Source organism: Lissotriton helveticus, chromosome 5_1, assembly GCF_964261635.1.
Source record: "Lissotriton helveticus chromosome 5_1, aLisHel1.1, whole genome shotgun sequence".
Classification (NCBI taxonomy): Eukaryota; Metazoa; Chordata; class Amphibia; order Caudata; family Salamandridae; genus Lissotriton; species Lissotriton helveticus.
In genome coordinates, this window is record NC_136065.1 from 2,120,612,700 (window position 1) to 2,120,633,440 (window position 20,741).

Below are 20,741 nucleotides of genomic sequence, written 5' to 3' on the forward strand. Positions count from 1 at the left end.
AATTTGATAAATTAAGTATTGCGTCTAGCCCCAACTAGAGACAGCATGGGGCTAAAATATGGCAAGGAAAAGCAATATTAAAATCACTTCATTGCTGGGGTCTTGTATGACAAGCCTCATTTGCATGCAGTACCTTATAGTTTGTATAGCTACACTAAATGCCACTGGGTAGAGTGTGGATTTTTAAGATGTGTGTAATAATGGAATTCACATAAAGTGTTAGGTGGCTGAGATAAAACTAAAAATGTGTCCTTCAGGATCTAAAAGTAGTGCTGTGAAAAGATTAGGTATGCATTTGGCAATTGATAGCTCAGCTACATTTATAGGGTCATGTACATTACCTGGTGCAACCATCACCTGTGAAGTCCATCTGGAGTGTATCTGCCCTACACATAAAACAAAATGATAGTGAGAGCGGACAAAACGAGAGGACGTGTGATAAGGGACTCCCTTGATAAGGCGACAGACTTAAAGCCCAAGCAATCACCACCCGGCTTGGGAGCTCAAAGGCCTTCATTATATGTGCTGAATGTCCAATGGTTTCCATGTTGTTCTGCAAACCACCTCTTGACAGTAAGGCCCAAGCATTTTTTTTTAAACACACCAGTAAGGCAACGGGGAGAAGACTATTTTATTGGGCAGAGGTTATGCTCAAAACGAAGAGAAGCAAGGCTTGAAGCAAAGGCACAGCGCTTTCAAAGAGTTGGAGATCGGCTGCGAAACTTTTCAGTAAAATCCAGCGGCGGCTCCTCTGCTCAGGCAGAGGAGGGCCACCCCACTGCTTTTAAGCAAAAAAAAAAAGGAAAATTAAATTGATAACTCAATGTTACTATAATTTTATTTTTACTTACGGAGGCAGTTTTGCAGGCGGGGCTGTCGTTAAAGTCAGCTGGGGGAGGATAGGTTGTCGCACTTAAGTGTCCATGATGGTTTGGCTGCCTGTCATGGGCTGGCCCAACAGTAATGCGCACTTAGAGCGTTCTCCACCCGGCTGCATTGCACAGCCTGGGTGAGGAACATGCACCGGCTCCCACTTCCTCTCTAAGCGCCAAACCAGGGCGTTCAGACCAGTCACAACGCTGCTGTCATGTTGGTGACAGCAGCGTGGTGATTGGCTTTGGGGAGTGTTGGAGCCTGCGTGCGTCGACAGAAGAACAGAAGAGGACGGAGGAGAGGCAGCGGCCAGAAGCCAGGTAAGTGAAATTTTATTTTATACTCTAACCCCCCTCCACCCCTATACCACCCATACCATTCCATGGCAGCTGGCAATGGTAAAATATACATCAACTTTAACACCAAATTTAGGAATTTAGGATGATAAAAAGTTTGGAAATAGACTCTTGTAATTTGTGAGACCCTGTACTAAGGGCCTCACAGACTGCAAGGTAGTATAGAAAATCTTTAAATCCTTACAGGCTAAAGGCAAACAGCTATGCGATTCGGCAACCTCATCAACATATTTCACGTCTTGAAATTCTTTCTAATTTGCAGTTTATTTTCTCTCCCAATGTATGTAAAAATGTTAGATGTCCTGAGTGGGGCCTCTATTAAGTACCTGGCCCTGGAGGATACGATGCACATGGGTAAAGCAAGCTCTCATTACACAGGAGGGACACCTGCCTATGCAAATGTTTCATCCCTAAACAGGATGTGCTTTACAGACAGACCAGGGGCAATTGCTGAAGGTAAGAAAGGCACCTGAATTCATCGGGGCAGGAGGACCCGCCTCGACTAAGAACCTGGGATGTGGAAGATGTGACAAATGTCTGGACGGTTTAAGGACAGCAAGGGTGGGGCCTGAAGCAAGAGAAATGAAGGCAGGCATAAGCGTTTAAGAATGGTAGTCAAGGATGATGGGCAAATGCTGCTGTTCTTTCATGAAACCTAGGGCACAGGTAGAGAATGATACCTGAGTCAGCTGCACAGCAGTTAGAAGGGAAATACTATCCACAGACACAGCATGGAGTCGAAGAGCTGCGCTTTAGAAATGCATTCTGTTCAGCAGCAAAGAAACAGAGAGAGGGGGCTGGTATTAGCAGCATCGACCACAAATAATGTCATGATGAAGGTGAGAAAATACAAAGGGGCATGTCATGCACTCAAACGTTAAGAAGAAGAATGCGAAAACAGCTGAAGCAGCATGGGCTTGCTTGAAGGGGCAGAAGTAGCATCATTTGAGCGAACCCCATTGCTTGTGCTCCATCATTACACTTGCCTCTAACACCATGGCCAATACCCATCTCATTTTGGGGTTCTAAAATGGGACTGTGCAGCTTAGCTCTTTACAATCACACGCTGCAGACTAGGTGCCTCCTGCCTAGTAGTGCTGTGTGTGGCCCACTGAAATGGGGCACCCTACAGGATCCACCAAAAACAGTTTAAATGGGGACACGGTGCGTCAGGCATGTTGTTCAGAAAGTCTCCGAGGCTCAAATCCACAACCAATACACAAGGAGGGCATAAAATTGTGTCCAAATAAACAACAGCTTAAAAGATCATGATACAGTGTTCAATTGAGTAGAATCTTTTGATTTCAACAAGGATCAAGAGTCATAAAAAACAATCAACCATTAATCAATCCATCAGTTGCCTGCATGCACAAAGTTTTTAAAGAGTGTGATCCTGCACAAGAGCCTTCACCACATTGATATCAACAGCTGACAGGTGTTGGATGACATCCATAGCAATTCTACCACGTTGAACTCTAGGTAGCCAATCACAAAGCCTCCAAAAACATCAGTGATATGGTGTCGTCCAACCATGATACGTGAGAATCCCACGCCGAATGCCCATAGAATGAGGAGAATCCGGAGGGGAACAGCTAACACCAGGTGGCTGAGTAAGAACTTAGAAACCAGCATGGCCCGGCTGGCATGACCTGCAGGGAAGGCATACAGGTCCATCATTATATAGTCCACCACGCCTAGGGTAAGCTCGTATGGGCTCCTCCGCTTGACAAGCTTCTGTACTGCTGCCACGATTAGGATGTCCAGTATCAGGGCTGTGATGACACAAAAGGGAAATATCAGAAAAGTAGCATACAGGAAGAACAAACAAATTACATACCTGTAACAATCTTTGCAGCGCAAGGGTCCTTTCTCCGACTCACAGCCTTATGGCCATCCCACATTCTCTCTACAAGCTCCCAGTCTAAAAAGCATCCCAGCCTATTGTGTAGAATGAAACATAACTCATCACTAATATACTTTCTCCAGTGTGTTCCCTTCTCATGTTCTCTACCGTATTATATTCCCACTAGTCAACAATGGCACTTCACCAAATTATACAGTGAGTGTGAAATATGATTATTCAACGATTTCAAGTTCCACGCATGCCTTTACCACGCGAATTTTACTTCGCATGTGTCTTTTGCACGCAGCATTTGACAACGCATGTTTTTACTCCGCAATCATAACGTTACGAAACATCTGACGTCCCATTCACATTTACATAATGATACTGATAGGCTACATGCAGTACGAAGGAAAAGATCGATGTTTTAAACAATAATAAACAGATTCCCTTACATTATATTTTTATTTTTTTCATAATGCGCTTAATTAATACCCTAATTTACAAAGTTTTGATTCATATCTTACCCCTGTACGTCTTTCACCATCAGCCCTTTCTTCCACCGACCACGGAAACAAGCGTCAACACACGTCTATCAAAACTGATAACGGACTTCTATTATGACGTGCTCTTTTCCTTCAGCGTTTTGAGGCATTGTAGATTTATTTATTAATATCCGCTTGGTTTTTTTTTGGGGGGGGAGACCCCCCCAACCCCCCCTAGCCTCCCCCCAGTCCCCCCCCCCAGCCCCTTAATCCCCCCCTCCCCCCAGCCCCCCAAAGCCAACGCAGATCGTACTTGCAGAACGACGACTGGAAGGAATACCACTCGCGTGGTAAAGACGGTCGTTGAAGGCTTACGCGTGGGAAAGACCTTTGCGTGGTGAGTGACGCGTGGTAAACGTTATGCGTGTTATTTGCTTCGTAGTAAATGATGTTTCCCGTTATTCAGCACTTTCCACGTGGAGTGGGCTCTCCACTTAGGACTTCCTGCATTGGGGAGTAAAGGGAACTAAGGAGTCCCCGATAAACAATGCAGCTAGGGTACAGGGCAAGTCGGAATAACATTCAGATGTTCCCTGCAGTAGATAGAATCAGGGAAAAAGTTCTAACACCGACCATCTGTTCACATTGTCTTCTCTCTCTATTCTGATACATCGTTCATGTCCAGGACCACAGCCAGGGGTATTTGTTTTTGGGGACAGGGCCCCCAGTGCTAACAATAAGGACGATTCGAGGAGGGGAAGTGCAATTTCCTTCTCATTTTTTATATAATGCTGAAGCACAAGGGAGGTTTTAATGCATACCGTGCACTTTCTTTTGCAATTTTTACAACAGTTCTGTTCTTCACCAGTGACGTTTGGGAAACATGTGAAAAATGTACACTTTAAAGCATATAAGTCAAAACAATGTAGTTTGAAAAGAAATAACCAGAAGAGCAGTCTGTCCAAGGAACTGTCAGGAAAATGCGTTTTCTCTGTTGTGCATAAAGCATATAACCATATTTCTGACAAATGGAAGAAGTTTATGGAAAGCTCTACGTGTGGGTTATGTGGTCTTCATCAAATGAGATTTTTCAAACATCGTGGAAGGTGCTGCATTAAAAGTACATTGGACTGATAAAGATTTGTGAACATTGAACTGTAAATTAATAAAAGTTCAGACGAGACTTGGGGATTATCTCCAAGGAATATTTGCGAGAATTAGTGGAAATGGCCAGTAGCAATCATCCACAGTTTAAGTACATATTTGATAAAAAGCTAGGAGCACCAGAGGTTCAGCTGTGCATTAAGGCACTGTGTCCATACACTCAATGGGTGCCCCAAATACATCACCAGTAAAAGTAATGGTTTCGATGTACTCCAGACACCTGGCCAATAAGGAAAAGGTTCTTACCTGTAACTCCTGGTACAGGTACGAATATGCCCAGGAAGTCTGTTTGTGTAAAAAGGAGCCAGATAGGAAAAAGCTCTCCCACCACATCTAGCAAAGCGGATGTGGGGTCGCTCAAAAGGGCTTTGTCCTTAGATTTTAAAGTTCTGGTGGATATATGCCGCTTTGATTTGGTGTTTGGAGATAACTGGGGCCTTGCCGTCTTAAGGTATTGAAGTTGAGGCAAAAGATCTTAAAAATGCTTCTCTTCCTTACTGGCTGCCAGTGTAGAGATTTCGACGAAGGGGCAGATGGAGTTTCAGGTGGAAGATTGAGAACAAGCCTAGGTGCGGTGTTTTGAACTACCTGTAGTTTGACCATGAGAGTCTTATTTGCTGCACCCTGTAAATCATTTCCGTAGTTTAACTGGCTCCACGAGGAGGGAGGGTTGCCTAGGACTATCATGGAAACTCCCCTACGAGAGAACAGGAGTTACAGGTAAGAAACTATTCCTTCTCTTGTAGGAGATTTTCCATCTATAGTCATAATCACTGAATAGAGTAGAAAGCCCATCCCCACATTGCGCAGTGGAGGAAACAGAGGATCATCAAGAAAATTTAAGCAAATAGGTTTCTGAGGGAAGCCTGCCATATTTTTGGACATCTGCTCTAGCATCAGAGTCTAGACATTAGTGCTTGGTGAATGTATGTACTGATTTCCAGGTAGCTGCTTTGCACATTTCTGGAATAGGGATATTGCACAGTAAAGCAGCTGTAGCCGCTTTCCATTGGTAGAGGGTGCTTTAGGTATAGCTAAGTGTTTTTTGTTAGCTTTATGATAGCACAACAAAATACAAAAAAGTATCCATCATGAAATGGATTGTTTGGCGGTGGGTAAGCCTGTACGAACCAGACCGTAGTTGATAAACAATTGGTTCGATTTGCGGATGTCTCGAATAGACAGAATTTTAGAACTCTCCTCACATCCAGGGAATGGGAAGTTCTTTCTGATGGAGTAGAGGGATTCTGAAAGATTGTTGGTAATGAGATTGTCTGGTTGACATGGAAGTCCGAAACAACCTTAGGGAGGACCTCTGGGTTAGTACTCATAACCACTTTGCTACAATGAAATACAGTGTATGGTTCATGAGAGCAGAGCACTTGGATCTCGCTAACCATGGGGGCAGATGCTATCGCCACAAGGAAGGTGGTTTTCCAAGACAAGTGTTGGAGAGATGCCTCATGTATATCCTCGAGGGGTCCGGCATCAGGCGTGAAAGGCCTACATTAAGCTCACTGGGGGAAGGGAGCCTCATGAGAGAAAAAAATCTTATCAAACCCTCTAAGAAATCCCTGATGACGGGGATTCTGGAAAAAAAAAGATTTGTGAAGAACATTTTCTGTAGGCAGTAAGAGCTGCCAGCTAAACCTCTAAAGAAAAGAATAGCAAGTCAGATTTTGCAAAATGTAGCAAGTATGGAAGAATGACATTTTCCTGGCAAGTGGTAGTATCCTCGTTCTTAGATGAGCACTCTATGCAAAATCTCTTAATTTGAAGGCATATGCAGAATGTGTGGAAGGCCGCTTAGATTCTTTGAGGATCTCCATGCAGTCTTGCGACAGATTAAAATGTCCATACTGCACTAGCTCAGGAGTGATGCGGCAAAATTCAAAGAGGAGAGACTGGGGTATAACATCTGGGCTACAAATTTCGTCAGTAGGTCTGGTCTGCATGGCAGCTTCAGATATGGACAGAGGGACTGGTGAAGGAGGTCCGTGAATTGAACTGGCCACTCCAGAGCTATGAGGATTATCATGGTTGTGGATTGGGACAACTTGATGAGGACCATCATGATCAGGGAATCGGCAGAAATGTGTACAGAAATTTGCCGGTCTAGCTGATCCATAGGACAATCTCTCGAGTTTCTGTTTGGAAGAACCGCGATGTGAAGCTTAGGCATTTGTTGTTTTCTGTGATGGCGAACAAGTTGATGTCCGGAGTTCTGTACCGTTGGAAGATGTTTTTGATTACGTTGTCGTTTAAGACCCACTTGTGGTTTTCTTGCAGTAGTCTGCTGAAGGAGTGTGCTAGAGTATTTTGGACATCTGGTAGGTAAGTTGCCGTGATCGTAAGGTCCCTGGCTAGAAGCCATTTCCAGATTATCTGGGCCTTGTGTGACAAGGGCCTGGACCTCGTGCCACCCTGCTTGCTGGGGCAGTATACATGGTTGTTGTATTGTCCGTCTGAACAAGGAGGAAGTGGGATCTGAACAACGGATGAAACGTGTTCAGCGCCAGATGGACTACGCGCAGCTCGAGGAGATTAATATGGTATGTCAATTCTCTCTGCAATCACTTACCCTGGATTTGGAGGTGATTGATCTATGTGGGTTCCCAATCTCAGTAGAGAGGCATCTGTGACTATGGTTTGAGGAGGAATCTCCTGATTAAATGGGGCAACTCGAAGGAGACTGGTTGGAGAACACCACTATTTCAGGTACAGCTTTCCATGGATCCTGTCTTACTAATTGCCAGTCTGTTGGCCCTACTGGTCCTCGAGACATTCCTGTAGAGGTAGCATGTGAAGACGGGCATCCAGTGTGAGAAAGATGCAGTTGGCCATCGAACCGAGGAGGGAGGATGCTGTTTTCACTGTTGAATGAGAAGCTTTCACGAGAGCATGACACTTAAGAAGGATTGATAGGAGTCTCTCTTTTTAAGGACACACCTTTGCCCGTATTGTATAGATGGAGGCTCCCCAATAATGTACGGTCAGCTTGTTGCAGTTGACCTGAAGGCCTAACCTTTGTAAGAGATTGCAAGTCCAATCGTAATGAAGCTGAGCTTATTGAGACGTGGATGCCTTGATTATCCAATCGTCTAGGTATGGGTAGGAAATATATTTTGTGTCTCCTATGATGGGTAGCCACTACTGCCATGCACTTGGAGAATGTCCTGGGAGCTGACTTCAGGCCAAATGAAGTACTTGGGATTGATAATGCTCCTGCCCCACTATGAACCTCAATAACTTTTGATGCTTTCTGGTATATGACAGTATGCATCTTGAAGGACGATGGAACAGAGCCAATGCCCCTGGTGTAATTGAGGATACATTTGGTGCAATGTCAGTATCTGGAAATGTTCTAACGGAATCTACTTGTTGGCTGTTTTGAGGTCGAGAATGGGTCTGAATAATTCTGGTCTTTCTTCTTGACAAGAAAGTACCTAGAATAAAAGCCTGTACCTCGTTGTTGCTGAGGAACAGTTTCACAGCCAGCTTTTTAAAGAGGATGTTGAACTCTGCTTGTGGCATGGAGAGTTGGAAACTGGATGGTTTTAGAGGTATGGACGGTGGAGGAGTGGTGAACCTCAGACAATATCCATTACGAACAATGTTCAGTACCCAGGTGTCTTGAATTAGGTTTATGCCACTCTGCTGGATAATGTCAGATGCTTACCCCCACTGGAGAAGATAACAGAAGAGGGTAAAGTAATTACTCATGGTTTTGACTCGTATGGTTGCTTACCCCCTTGAGCAAGCTGCTGGGTAGATCTCCCTATATGCTGCTTTCTTTGATATGTTTGGTAGGGAGGTTGGTGCTGTTGTTGTGCACCGTATTGCTGGTGACCCTGATACCAGAGAAGGGTTTGAACTAGGGGTGGGCGGAATTTGTGTAGTCGTGCTACGCAAAGCTCTGCGGAATTGCTTGTTCTGCCCGTTCGCAATGCTTTTTTCCTGTTCGCGAACGCTGTTTGCATGTTCAGGGGGAAATATCTTGCAAACAAGCAAAAAATTCCACGAAGCCGCGGATCTCGAAATGTTGGGCAATTCCGCATTCTCTGCGGAATGCGAAATTACCCAAATTCCGGGAGCGGAACGTAATTTATCACCCAGGCCTAGTTTGAACCCCCTGGGAATAGGAGCTGCGCTCGTAGGGTCGGAAAGATTTCCTGTGGGTCTCTCTATACCGACTGCCTATAGAGTTTCCATTTTCACCTTAATCCGTGCCATCTAATCGTCAGCATGGCTTCCAAATAAAGTGGGACCAGAGAACAGCAGATTTAATTTCCTTTGCTGTGATGCTGGCTTAAGGGATGTAAGGCGGAGCCAAGAGTACCTTCTAGGAGCGACGCTATGGCCGTATTCATGAGCTGCTAATAGGAACGAGTCTGCTTTCAGCAAGAGGTCCTTGGAAGGTTCAAGTAGACCTGGTACTAGAGGCAGCAAAAGCCTTGGTGCTGACCTGTGTTGTAGCCTCTCAGAAATTACTGATGTTGTTGGTGTTGGAGTTGACACAGGAATGTTACGTTTTGCCACGCTCCTCACGAGGACCTCTTGAAATGTGGTGGCATCATCCACCGGTGATATAGGTGGAGAGTCTGAAAGTGTTGGGGAATATCGTCCACTAGGAATGGACGAGGCTATAAGATGTCTGACCAAGATCATCAGTGATGATGATGGCGGGATGCCTGGAAGAGGTAAAAGTGAACCTTGGGCTGTGACAATGGTGTCTAGAATAATGGTGCGACCTAGAACAAGACCTGGGTCTTGGAGTGACCGGTGATGGTGGAGCTGGTGGAGTTGGAGGCCATGATGGAGCAGGCAGTGGAGGGGGCGGAGGAGGAGATGGAGTTGGTGGTGGAGAAGATGCTTGGAACCCTGAAGAAGGTGAATATGCTTTACAGCACCCCCAATCTGGGGAGGAGTCTTCTCTTTCGTGTCTCCTGTAGCCTAGACGATGACGAGAGTTCTTGACGTTGACCGACCTCAACCTGCTTGTCAATGGCGACTGTCGATCGTGCCTTGATGTTGGAGTGTGCCTCAACGTCTACCTGGATCTCGAAAAGGTTGGCGCAGTACCACTCCTCAACGTCGATGCTCTCGACGTTGACCAGGACCAATGGTGTTTTTATATCACTTTCTTCCTGGCATGCCCTCCAGAGACAGATGACAGAGCCCTAGAAGAAGTCTGACCCTCTTCTTGCCCTAAGGTTCCACCTCCAGACTGCGTCTGTCGTCTTCTTCACTCCTTGGTACCATGAAGGAACATCTTCTCTTGGTCTCTCAGGGTGCGTCTTGAAAAGCTCCTGCAGTGATGGCAAGATGCAGGAACATGATCTTCTGGGACGCAGAGTATACACACCTCAAGAGGATCTGTCTTGGCCTTTTTTCTCCCACAAGCTAGGTATTTGTAAAAAAAGAAAGCATTTTTCTGTAAAAAAAACTCTACTTTGTCAGAAAACACCAGGGATATACCAAAAACACTGAATGAAAAGTTTGTCACCAAAATTCAATAGAGAATTTTGAAAAGGAAAGTCAAAACTTGGCTGAGCTCAATGCTCCAGAGTCCTATCAACACTGAAGCAACTGCTACCTGTTGAGCATGATGGGATACTGGTGGTGTCTGGGTTCTTGAAGGCGCAGTCTCATTTTTAGCCATATGGTGACAGCCTATGAAGCTATTCCGTCCTCCTTGTGCATCTCTATCATGAAAAAAAAGTTTGTGAGGGAGTTTATGCTTTTTGCAACAACATCATGAAATTATACATACATTTTTTGTGCTTGTCCTTTTTTGACTTCATGATGAAGAAATATGCCATTGTACCTGTGTCTTTGCAGGCCTTCCTGAAGAAAAGCGAAACTCTACACTTAAGAAGATACATATTGAAGAAGTGTCCTAGGGTCCCCGCACATGGGCGGCAATATTCAGTGACTATACATGGAAATCTCCTACGAAAGAATATTGTAGGTTTAAGAATCAACTTGGTAAATAGAAAATAGCGTAAAGAATGTAAGTGTTTGATGGGGGCGTGGCTTCAGGGCCGATGCGGATGGTTGCGTGAGCTAAGAGCTCCGCGCCAACCCTGGAATTTCTCCTGCTTGGGGGCCGACTCTGCCCCTGCAAAATGGAGCTGGCGGTGTGCCGCGCCTCCCTGGTGCTGACTGCGTTGCCTACGGGGGACGAGATCGTGGCTGAGGGAATCCGGAGGGATTCTGGTGCCGGGTTCCCGGACGATCAAGATGGCGGCGGCGGATACGGAGGAGCGTTGAGCTGATCTTGAGTGGCAGCGGCTGGCGTGAGGGAGAGCCGGACTGCTGTACGCTGACCGCTGGGTAGAGGAGCCCGAGGAGATGTTCCGGCAGCTACCGGTAGCAGAAGTACTGGGGCGGCGGTAGTTGCTGCGGAGCGCTAAGCTCTCCCTTCCCCCTGCCCCCCTCTGGCCTCCGCCCTCCTGGAGCAAAGCGAGGAGGCTAGAGCGGCTGTAACAAGAGAGGCACAGTGCAGTAGGGCGCAGCAGGGCAAGGACGCACTGTGAGGTAGCGCTGCAGCACGCATAGACCGGGAGCAGAGATGGGTGCAAACAGCTTATGGTGAGCGTGCGGCCACCAGTGAAAGAATAAAACATTGGGACGCTAGGAGGCAAGTGAGAGGTCGGCGCGTGCCCTGGAGGCCTGTAAGTAGGAGGTGAATCCCCTGTGGGAGAATACTGCCTGAGATGGACCCTGGGATGTGGTGGGGCTCGAATGGACACATTGAGAAGCCTGAGGTGATGGTTGGATGGGATGCTGACTTAGCGACGGGGGGTTGCGGTGGGGGGGGGGGTTGCGGTGGGAAGAGGCGGTGGAACCCTGCGGGTGCAACCTGGATCGGATGCCTGAGCTTCCCTGGGTCAGTGGAAAGCTGTGAGTGGAGGTTTCCCGGGTGCCCTAGTGCTAATGGTCTGCACCTGACGGAAAGAGGGAGCACATTGATGGTCTGTCCCATATGTTGCAGCAAGGAGGCTGAAGTCTGTGGGGACGGCACGGCGTGCAGGGACTGAGCCCCGGGCGACGGTGTGCGCCAGAACAACGGCGGGCATACTTGTGGTTAATGGCCGGGTGCCCAGGATTCAAGGTGGGGCTGCCGGACACTGTTGGTCTAGGCCCCAGACCATGGGGATGTACACTCAGGAGAGTGATGGCCTACACGACTATGTGGACAGTTGAGCGCCACACTATGTGGCACCAGGAGTTGAGAGAAGCAACCAGGGGAGTGACCTGGGCATATTGGGGGCTAGCCCTCTACGGCGTAAGAAGTGCAGGGTGCCTTGAGGCGTGGACCACGGCGAAGACTCTCAGGCGACAGGGGAGGACGGAGAGCGGCACCGGCCGGGAGGTATTAGACCGGCAAGGAGGACAACCATAGGCAAGCCATGAGGCAAATGGGGGGGGGCACGGACCCCCGGAACAAGAGGAAGAGGATCACCAAAAAACAGAGGCATCGGAGTCGCATCCAGGGGTGATGATGCAGCAACAAGTGGAGGTGATACTTAAAGCCATCACGGAGATCTGGAGCCGGCACACAAAGCTCTTGAGACACAGATGGGAGACTAGCATCGACGTCTGCAGGCTTTGGAGAAGAGGGCGGAGGATGCCGAGAGGAGGAACAGACGGAATAATGTACGAGTGGTGGGCCTGCCCGAAGGAGTGGAAGGAGACAGTTTGGTGGACTATTTGGAGCCCTGGTTGAAGACGGAAGTTGCGCCAGAGGGACTGTCCTCTTTCTTCGCTCTGGAGAGGGCGCATAGGGTGCCGGCGTGCCCATTGAACCCCGTGAGGCTGCCCAGACCTGTGGAGGCACGCCTATTACACTACAGAGATAGAGACCTAATTCTGAATAGAGCGCGCACCGTGGGCCCATTCAGGGTGGAAAATGGCACTGTGACGTTGTTTCCTGACTATACTTTCGAGGTGCAACGACAGCGGGCCTCCTTCCTGGAAGTAAAGAAGGCACTTTGCACAGAAAGGTTACAATATTCCCTGATGTTTCCAGCGCGACTGAGGGTGGCCATGGACAACAAGACCTTTTTCTTTAGCACCCCGGAGGAAGAATGGGATAGGCTGGAATCCTACAGGGCGGGAAAGGGAGAGGCTGGTCGCGGCTCGGAGGCTGCTGGGGGGGCCCGCGTCCTCCCCGACCAAGGCGCACTGGAAGGCTCAGATCCCAGAAGCCGACGGTCTCTCAGATGGAGACGGAACGCTTAGCAGCACTGAAAGCAGTGACGGAGATATCTCACGGACAAGAGCCGGAACAGAGGGGAGCGACTGACTCCGAGAAGGGATCGGCCGGGACGGTGTATGAAGAATCGGACTCGCTAGTGTTACATGTCACTCCAGGGACTGCTGATGAGATTGCTGATGCATAGTACAGTAAGACTCTCTCCAGGAATGGAGGGTGCTTTTGGTTACAAAATTCTTCCCCTTTTCTATCTGTTGCTGTTTTATAAGGTGTGATGTGGTGGGGGTGGGAAGGGAGGACTTGGGGAGGAGTTCCCTTATTTCGGGGGGGTACAGTGGTGCTGTAGCATTAGCGGGGACGGGGTAAGGCGTGAGAAGGTTGACAGAGTTGGAATCGGGCCGTCTGGTTCTTGGCCACCTCCCCTCTATTGTGAGTAGAGATCCCTGGTAGCTACCAGGGAAACTGTTTAGTTGAGAGTTTGGAGGGGTGCTGCTTTGTTGGGACCTGTTCTGGGGTGGGGCTGTTGGGGACTGTTAGATGGTTTGTTTGGAGTTGTAGGAGATGCAGGTGTGCCCGGGGGAAAGTGCAGAGGTACCAAGAGGTAACGGATCAACATGGTGACAATACTTGATTTTAAATGCCTGAAGTGGAACGTGAGGGGGATGCATACGATGAGAAAGCGCCACATGGTACACACTTATTTCATACGGAAGGGGGTGCAGGTGGCCTTTCTGCAGGAAACCCACATTAACAAAGCGGAGAGCAGCGCGTTGCAATGTAAATGACGAGGGCAAGTTTATTGTAAAACTTACTTTGCGTTTGCGAGGGGGTCGCTCATATGGGTTAGAGCGGGAGTACCCTTCCAGATGACCCACCAATTTGTTGACCCTGAAGGGAGGTTTGTGGTGGTGGGGGGGGCGGCTGAATGGCCTGGATGTGACATTGTGTAGCATATAAGCCCATAATGTTGAGCAGGTGGCTTTTTTTGAACAGTTGTCGGGAAAGCTGGCGCCTTACCTGACCGGCTCTGTGATATTGGGAGCAGACTTTAATTCGATAGCTGATGTTGTTATGGATCGGTCACACCCACCATTGCCGGAGGCTCCAATACACAGGATTGCTAGGGCCAGGAGGGACTGGCAGGAGAAGTGGGGGCTTGTAGACACATGGCGAATGCAACACCTAGACGACCGTGACTATTCTTTCTTCTCAGCCTTACATGACTTACATGTGCGCCTGGATGCAATATTGTGCACTCCGGACGTACATGCAAAAGTTGTTAACAGTGAGTATCTGGCGAGGACACTCTTGGATCATAATCTGCTCTTGTTAACGATTAGCTGGGTTCGGGAGAGATCTGCGAAACCAATGTGGCGACTACGCCCAGAGATGTTGGAGGACGCAGCCTTCCGTAAGGATATAGAAACGGGTCAGTATTTTACGGAAAATGGTGGGACGGCATCTAATATAGCGGTGGAGTGGGACGCCTTCAAGGTGGTGATGAGAGGATTGTGCATTGCTAAATCGGCGGGAGTGCGGAAGACGCTGCTAAATGAGGTGGAAGCAGCAGAAAACAGATTGCCTGAGCACCCCGAGCAGCAGGAAGAAATGGTGGGGGCCAGAGCGGAGATGGCGACCCAGATAGAGAGGTTACGATGCTATGATCACAGGGCTTATCTGGCATGGGCGCATGCCGAGCGGGACGAGCCGATCTCGTTGCTGGCTTAGATAGCTAATCCGGCGCCTCGGGGCACTCCTATCTTGGCGTTGAATTCATCGCTGGGAACACCGGTCTATACCCAGAGAGGGATTAACGATTTGTTCTTAGAGTATTACGAGGGCTTATATAGGTGTCGGTTGGGGGGCACCGGTGAGGCCCTGGAAGACTTCCCGGCTGATATAACCTTGCTCCAGTTGGAAGATGCACAAGCGAAATCGTTGGAGCAAGACATTACTTTGGGGGGAATACGGTGTGCCATTAAACACATGACACGTAATAAAACACCGGGTAAAGACGGTCTGCCCATTGAGTTTATTTCACTTATATTGATTTACTTGCTCCACAATTGGTGGCGGTTTATAAAGAGGCGCGGGCAGAGGGGAGTCTCCCAGCTTCCAGGAGAGAGGCCATCGTTATCCCACTTCCGAAACCAGAAAGGGACCCATTAAGACAGATCGTCGTATCGCCAGTTATCTATGCTGACATCTGACTATAAGATTTTAAGCAGAATTCTGGCGACTTGGCTCCTACTCCACATGGTACAACTGGCCCACTGTGATCAGGCGGGCTTTATCCCGACCCGGAATGCGGCCATTAATGTGCAACACTTACTTAGCATACTGGACGCAGATCATGGGGATACTCCAAATGCTGCAGTATTGTCGGTGGACATTGAGAAGGCATTTGATAGCCTGGAGTGGCCTTACTTGTACCGAGTTATGCGTGCATTTGGCCTTGTGGAGGCGTTTGTGGGATGGACGGGATTATTGTATAGGACGGCTACTGCCAGGGTGCGGACGGGGATGGTGATATCCTCCCCCTGCTCAATAGAACGAGGAACGCGACAGGGATGTCAATTGTCGCCACTGATGTTTGCGATGGCCATCGAACAGTTGGCTGAGCATGCTAGGAGGGGGCGGTACTATAGGGGTCTGACCTTGCGGGGCGATGAACAGTAAATATATCTCTGTATGCTGATGATCTCCTTGTCTTCTTGGCGGACACTGGAGAGGCACTGGAGGGGGCGATGAGCCTGCTGAAGGTATTTGGGGGATCTCGGGGCTGGTCAACTGGGGGAAGACTTGCCTTTTTCCGGTGATCCCTTCAACAGCAGGCTCGGCCCCGGTAACGGATATTCGGTGGGAGCCGAGCTGTTTACCCTATCTGGGGACCAATATATATCATGCACCTGCTGATCTACTAGAAGGGAATGTGGGAAGGGCTTTAAAGGGACTGCGCAGTAATGAATATGCTACTTACCAGTATGCATCTGTTCTTGGCATGTAGGGCTGCTAACATTCATATCTTAGCATTAGATCGCCGCCTAGTGTTGGGCTCGGATGATTGCACATTGTTGTCCTGGAAGAGTCTTCGAAGTATCCTGAGATAGGTGGCTCCTCCCCTGGACTACAGTGCGCATGGGCATCGGCTCCATCCCCAGATTGTTTTTCGCCATTGTGGCAGAAGATGGAGTGAAAAGTGTAAAGGATGTCCATGCTAATGAATAAATACAATAGTATATCTGCAGCTGCGACAGGCACCGGGGAGGAGGGCGGGCGATATGAATGTTAGCAGCCCTACATGCCAAGAACAGATGCATACTGGTAAGTAGCATATTCAGTTCGAGGCATGTGGGCTGCTAAATTCATATCTTAGCATAGAATACATAGCAGTCCCTCCATCAGCGGCGGTTGCCCGTGCCAGCTGCAGAAACCTGAAAAAGTGTCTTCAGAACAGCCTGTCCTACAGCAGCTTGCTGCTTGGAATGCACATCAACACAGTAGTGTTTAGTAAAGGTGTGTGGTGTAACCCACGTGGCTGCTCTGCAAATATCCTCTAAAGGAATGTTCCCTAGGAAAGCCATGGATGCCCCCAGTTTGCGTGTGGAGTGCGCTCTGGGGGGTATTGTTAAAGTGCGCTTGGCTTTTTGATAACATATCTGGATGCATTTAACAATCCATCTGGCTATCCCTGCTTTGGAAATCGGGTTGCCTTTGTGTTGTGGTGCGAAGGCAACAAAGAGTTGTTTTGTTTTTCTAAAGGGTTGTGTTCTGTCTATGTAGTACATCAACGCCCTCCGTACATCTAAGGTATGGAGCATTCTTTCCGCCACCGTTTGCGGGTTTTGAAAGAATGCTGGTAAGTCAATAGTTTGGTTTAGATGAAACTGTGACACCACCTTCGGAAGGAATTTGGGGTTAGTGCGTAGCACTACCCTATTTGGATGGATTTGAATGAATGGCTCTTGGATTGTGAGCGCCTGCAGCTCACTGACACGCCTCAGAGACGTAATAGCTACAAGGAAAGCTACTTTCCACGTAAGGAACTGGAGTTCACACGAGTGCAGTGGCTCAAATGGCGGTCCCATCAGTCTGGTGAGAACGACATTGAGGTTCCACACCGGAGCTGGCGGTGTTCTTGGGGGAATGACTCGTTTCAGACCTTCAAGGAAGGCTTTAATGGCAGGCACCCTGAAGACAGAGAGGTGCTGCCTGTTCTGGAGATAAGCCGCTATGGCGGATAGATGTATCCGAATGGAAGTGTACGCTAGATTGCACTTGTAAAGATGCAACAGATAGCAGATGATGTTGGGGATAGATGCATCTAGCGGGTTGATGTCATTGGCTGTACAGTAAATGACAAAACGCTTCCACTTTGCAGCATAGCATGCTCTAGTAGTTGGTTTCCTCGCCTCCTTGATGATGTGCATGCACTCCGGAGGTAGGTTAAGGTATCCAAACTCTAGGACTTCAGGAGCCAGATCGCCAGGTTGAGCTGTTGTGGATCTGGATGCTGAATGTCTCCATGGTTCTGCGTCAAAAGACTGGGCGTGAGGCGCAGTCTTTGATGCGGCACCACTGAGAGTTCGAGGAACGTGGTGTACCAAGCCTGGCGCGCCCACGTTGGAGCAACCAGGATGAGAGTCATCTCGTGCTGCCTTAGCTTTCTTGCGACCAGCGGTATTAGAGGGGCTGGCGGAAAAGCGTACGCAAATTTGCCTGACCAGTTCATCCATATCGCATTCCCCTGCGACTGTGGGTGAGGGAACCTGGCGGCAAAGAGTTGGCATTTTGCGTTCTCTGCTGTGGCAAACAGGTCTATCTCCGGATGACCCCACTGCTGGAAGTACGGGTGGAGAACAGATGGGTGTATCTCCCACTCGTGCATTTGATGGCTGTATCTGCTGAGCAGATCCGCCATCTGATTGTCCTTTCCTGGGAGGTGTTCTGCCATGAGGAAAATGTTCCTCTGAATGGCCCACTTCCACATGCTCTGAGCCAGATGAGACAGCTGTGGCGAGTGGGTGCCTCCCTGCTTTTGAATGTAGTACATCGCGGTCATGTTGTCCGTCCGGACTAGCACGACTTTGTTGCACAGATGTACAATGAAGGACTTGAGCGCCATGAAGATTGCCATCAGTTCCAGATAGTTGATGTGCATCTTTTGTTGCTGCGTCGTCCATAGTCCCTGCACTGTGTAAGTGAGCACATGAGCTCCCCATCCCTGGAGAGATGCGTCCGTTGTCAGGACAATCTGCGGCACGGGCTCTTGGAACAGTCGGCCCTTGCAAAGGTTGTGTGGAGTCCACCAATGCAGAGAGTCGTATGCCCGACTGGTAACCAACACTAGGTCTGTCAATTGCCCACGAGCCTGTGTCCACTGATTCGCTAAGCACTCCTGGAGCGGGCGCATATGTAGCCGTGCGTGAGGGACTATGAAGATGCAGGAGGCCATCATGCCTATCAATTGCATGAACACTCTCGCTGGAAGCGAGTGTTGTGGCCTGAACTTTTGGATCAGAGCCTGCATGCTGTCTATCCTGACTTGGTTTGGCTGAGCCATGGCCGTCAGGGTGTTGATCGTCGCACCTAGGAACTGCCGGACATGCGCCGGCTGAAGATGCGATTTTGGGTAGTTCAGAGAGAAACCCAGATCGTGAAGAAGGTGAATTGTAGTCGACATGTCTGCGGCGCACTGTTGCTCTGATTTGGCTTGCACGAGCCAGTCGTCTAGGTAGGGGTAGACATGGATGTTCTGCCTCCTGAGGTGCGCCGCTACTGTCGCCAGACACTTGGTGAACACCCTCGGGGCTGTTGTGACTCCGAAGGGTAGGACTTTGAACTGGTAGTGCCTGCCTTGAATAGTGAACCTGAGGTATTTCCTGTGTGACGGGTGTAGTGGAATGTGGAAATAAGCATCCTTGAGATCTAAGGTTGCTAAGAAGTCTCCCTGGTTTAGCAAGGGAAGAATCTGTTGCAGTGTAAGCATGTGGAAATGTTCTGATAGTATGTACAGGTTGAGGGGACGTAGATCTAGAATGGGCCTGAGAGATCCGTCCTTCTTTGGAATAAGGAAGTACAGGGAATATACCCCCGTGCCTTCCTCCCCCACCGGCACGAGCTCGATTGCTCCCTTTTGCAGCATCACCACTACTTCCTGCTGCAATAAGAGCAAGTGCTCTGCGGACATAGGCCGTTGCCTTGGCGGGATGTTGGGTGGAGTGGACTTCAACTCTAGGCAATAACCATACTGGACTAGTTGTCGCACCCACCTGTCTGTGGTGATGTTTCTCCAGACGGGCAGGAACTGCTGCAGTCTCCCCCCGACAGGTGTTAGGTGGTCGGGGGGCAGTGACAGAGAGTCACTGTTTGCTGGGAGTAGAGGTGCGGGAGCTGTTGTTTCCTCTGCCGCGACCTCTGTTGCTGTTATTCCTGTAACCTCCCTTGTTCTGTTTAGTGAATGAGGATTGTGCCCCACCTTTTGCGAACTGGGATTGTTGACCCATTTGTCCTCTGGTGACTCCACGTGCACCTGAGCGACGAAAATTGCTGCCACGAAACTGTTGTGACTGTAGGGCCCCCATAGACTTAGCAGTTTCTGTGTCTTTCTTTATTTTCTCTAGGGTGGTGTCAACATCCGGACCAAACAGACTATCAGGATTGACTGGCTGATTAAGAATTGTTGTCTGAATATCCGGTTTAAACCCTGAGATGCGGAGCCACGCTTGTCGTCTCAGCATAACGCTAGTGTTGATAGCTCTAGCAGCTGTGTCCGCAGCGTCAAGTGCACACTTGATGGCTGCGTTTGAGATTAGCTTCCCTTCCTCAATAAGCAGTTTGGTGCCCTCTTGGAACTGTGGAGGCAGGTGTTGTACAATCTGTTCTAGGGTGTCGTAGTGCGCCCTATCATAACGCGCCAAGAGCGCCTGTGTATTGGCGATGCGCCAAAAGTTTGATGCCTGTGCAGCTACTCTTTTGCCCCCTGCCTCTAGCACTTTGGATTCCTTATCCGGGGGAGGAGCTTCACCCGTAGTCTGGGAGTTGGCACGTTTCCTGGCATTGGCGACCACAAGAGAGTCCAGTGGCAATTGTCCCCGAATGTATGCGGGGTCTCCAGGAGCAGGTCTGTACTTTTTTTCAATGCGAGGATTGACCACTCTCGCTCTCGTAGGCTCCTTAAATATGTCCCCAGCATGCTTGAGGACTCCTTTAAGCATAGGCAGTGTCTTTACTGTCCTTTCAGAGACTGAAAAAGTGTCGAAAAGGAAGTCTTCCTCAACAGGGTCGGCATGCATGTCCACATCGTGATTGGCTGCCGCCCTTTCGAGTAGTGCATGAAAGCCTGCTGAATCCTCAGTCGGGGATGCCCGTGCATTAAAAGGCTGCGGGTCCTGCCCCGCACCTTGGGTGTTCTGGTCACCAGTGTCATCATATGAATCCGGTTGCACATCAGGTTCATTGATTGGGAAATTGTACTGCTCGTCCTCATCATACCCCTCACCCGCAGAGTGTTCTGGGGAGGGAGTAGGGCTCCGTCTCGGAGGAGGCTGGATTGGTTCCGTGAGGCCTGAGGCGTCAAGGGGCACCCTCTTCTTCTTTAGTGGGATGACATAGGGGTCCACTGGCTCTGAAGTGATTTTCCTCTTATAGAGGGTCAGTTTGCCTGTGTCAGCGTCGATGAAATGCTCCGAATCGTCCTCGGATTCGAGTACCTGACGTGGAAGTGTGCCAGTCGGTGAAGAAATCACCTGTTTCGGTGCCGATTTGGTTGAAAATGCTTTTGGCGCCTCCTTCGGCGG

General features: G+C 49.0%; 1 protein-coding gene across 3 annotated transcripts in view; it reads right to left on the minus strand.

Annotated features, from left to right (window-relative positions):
* Positions 1 to 613: 613 nt before the first annotated feature.
* PLPP7 (phospholipid phosphatase 7 (inactive)) overlaps positions 614 to 20,741 on the minus strand; it is a 292,964-nt gene continuing 272,836 nt past the window's right edge. For 2 of the 3 annotated variants that reach the window (XR_013595145.1, XR_013595144.1), the window contains one exon: positions 2,864 to 3,001. Coding sequence is in view for 1 of the 3 variants with exons in the window: in XM_078646206.1 (XP_078502332.1) it covers positions 2,637 to 3,001 (365 nt within the window). In the remaining 2 variants the exon portion in view is untranslated. Of the gene's footprint in view, positions 3,002 to 20,741 lie in introns of all 3 variants that reach the window. The other variant, XM_078646206.1, reaches the window with a different exon arrangement.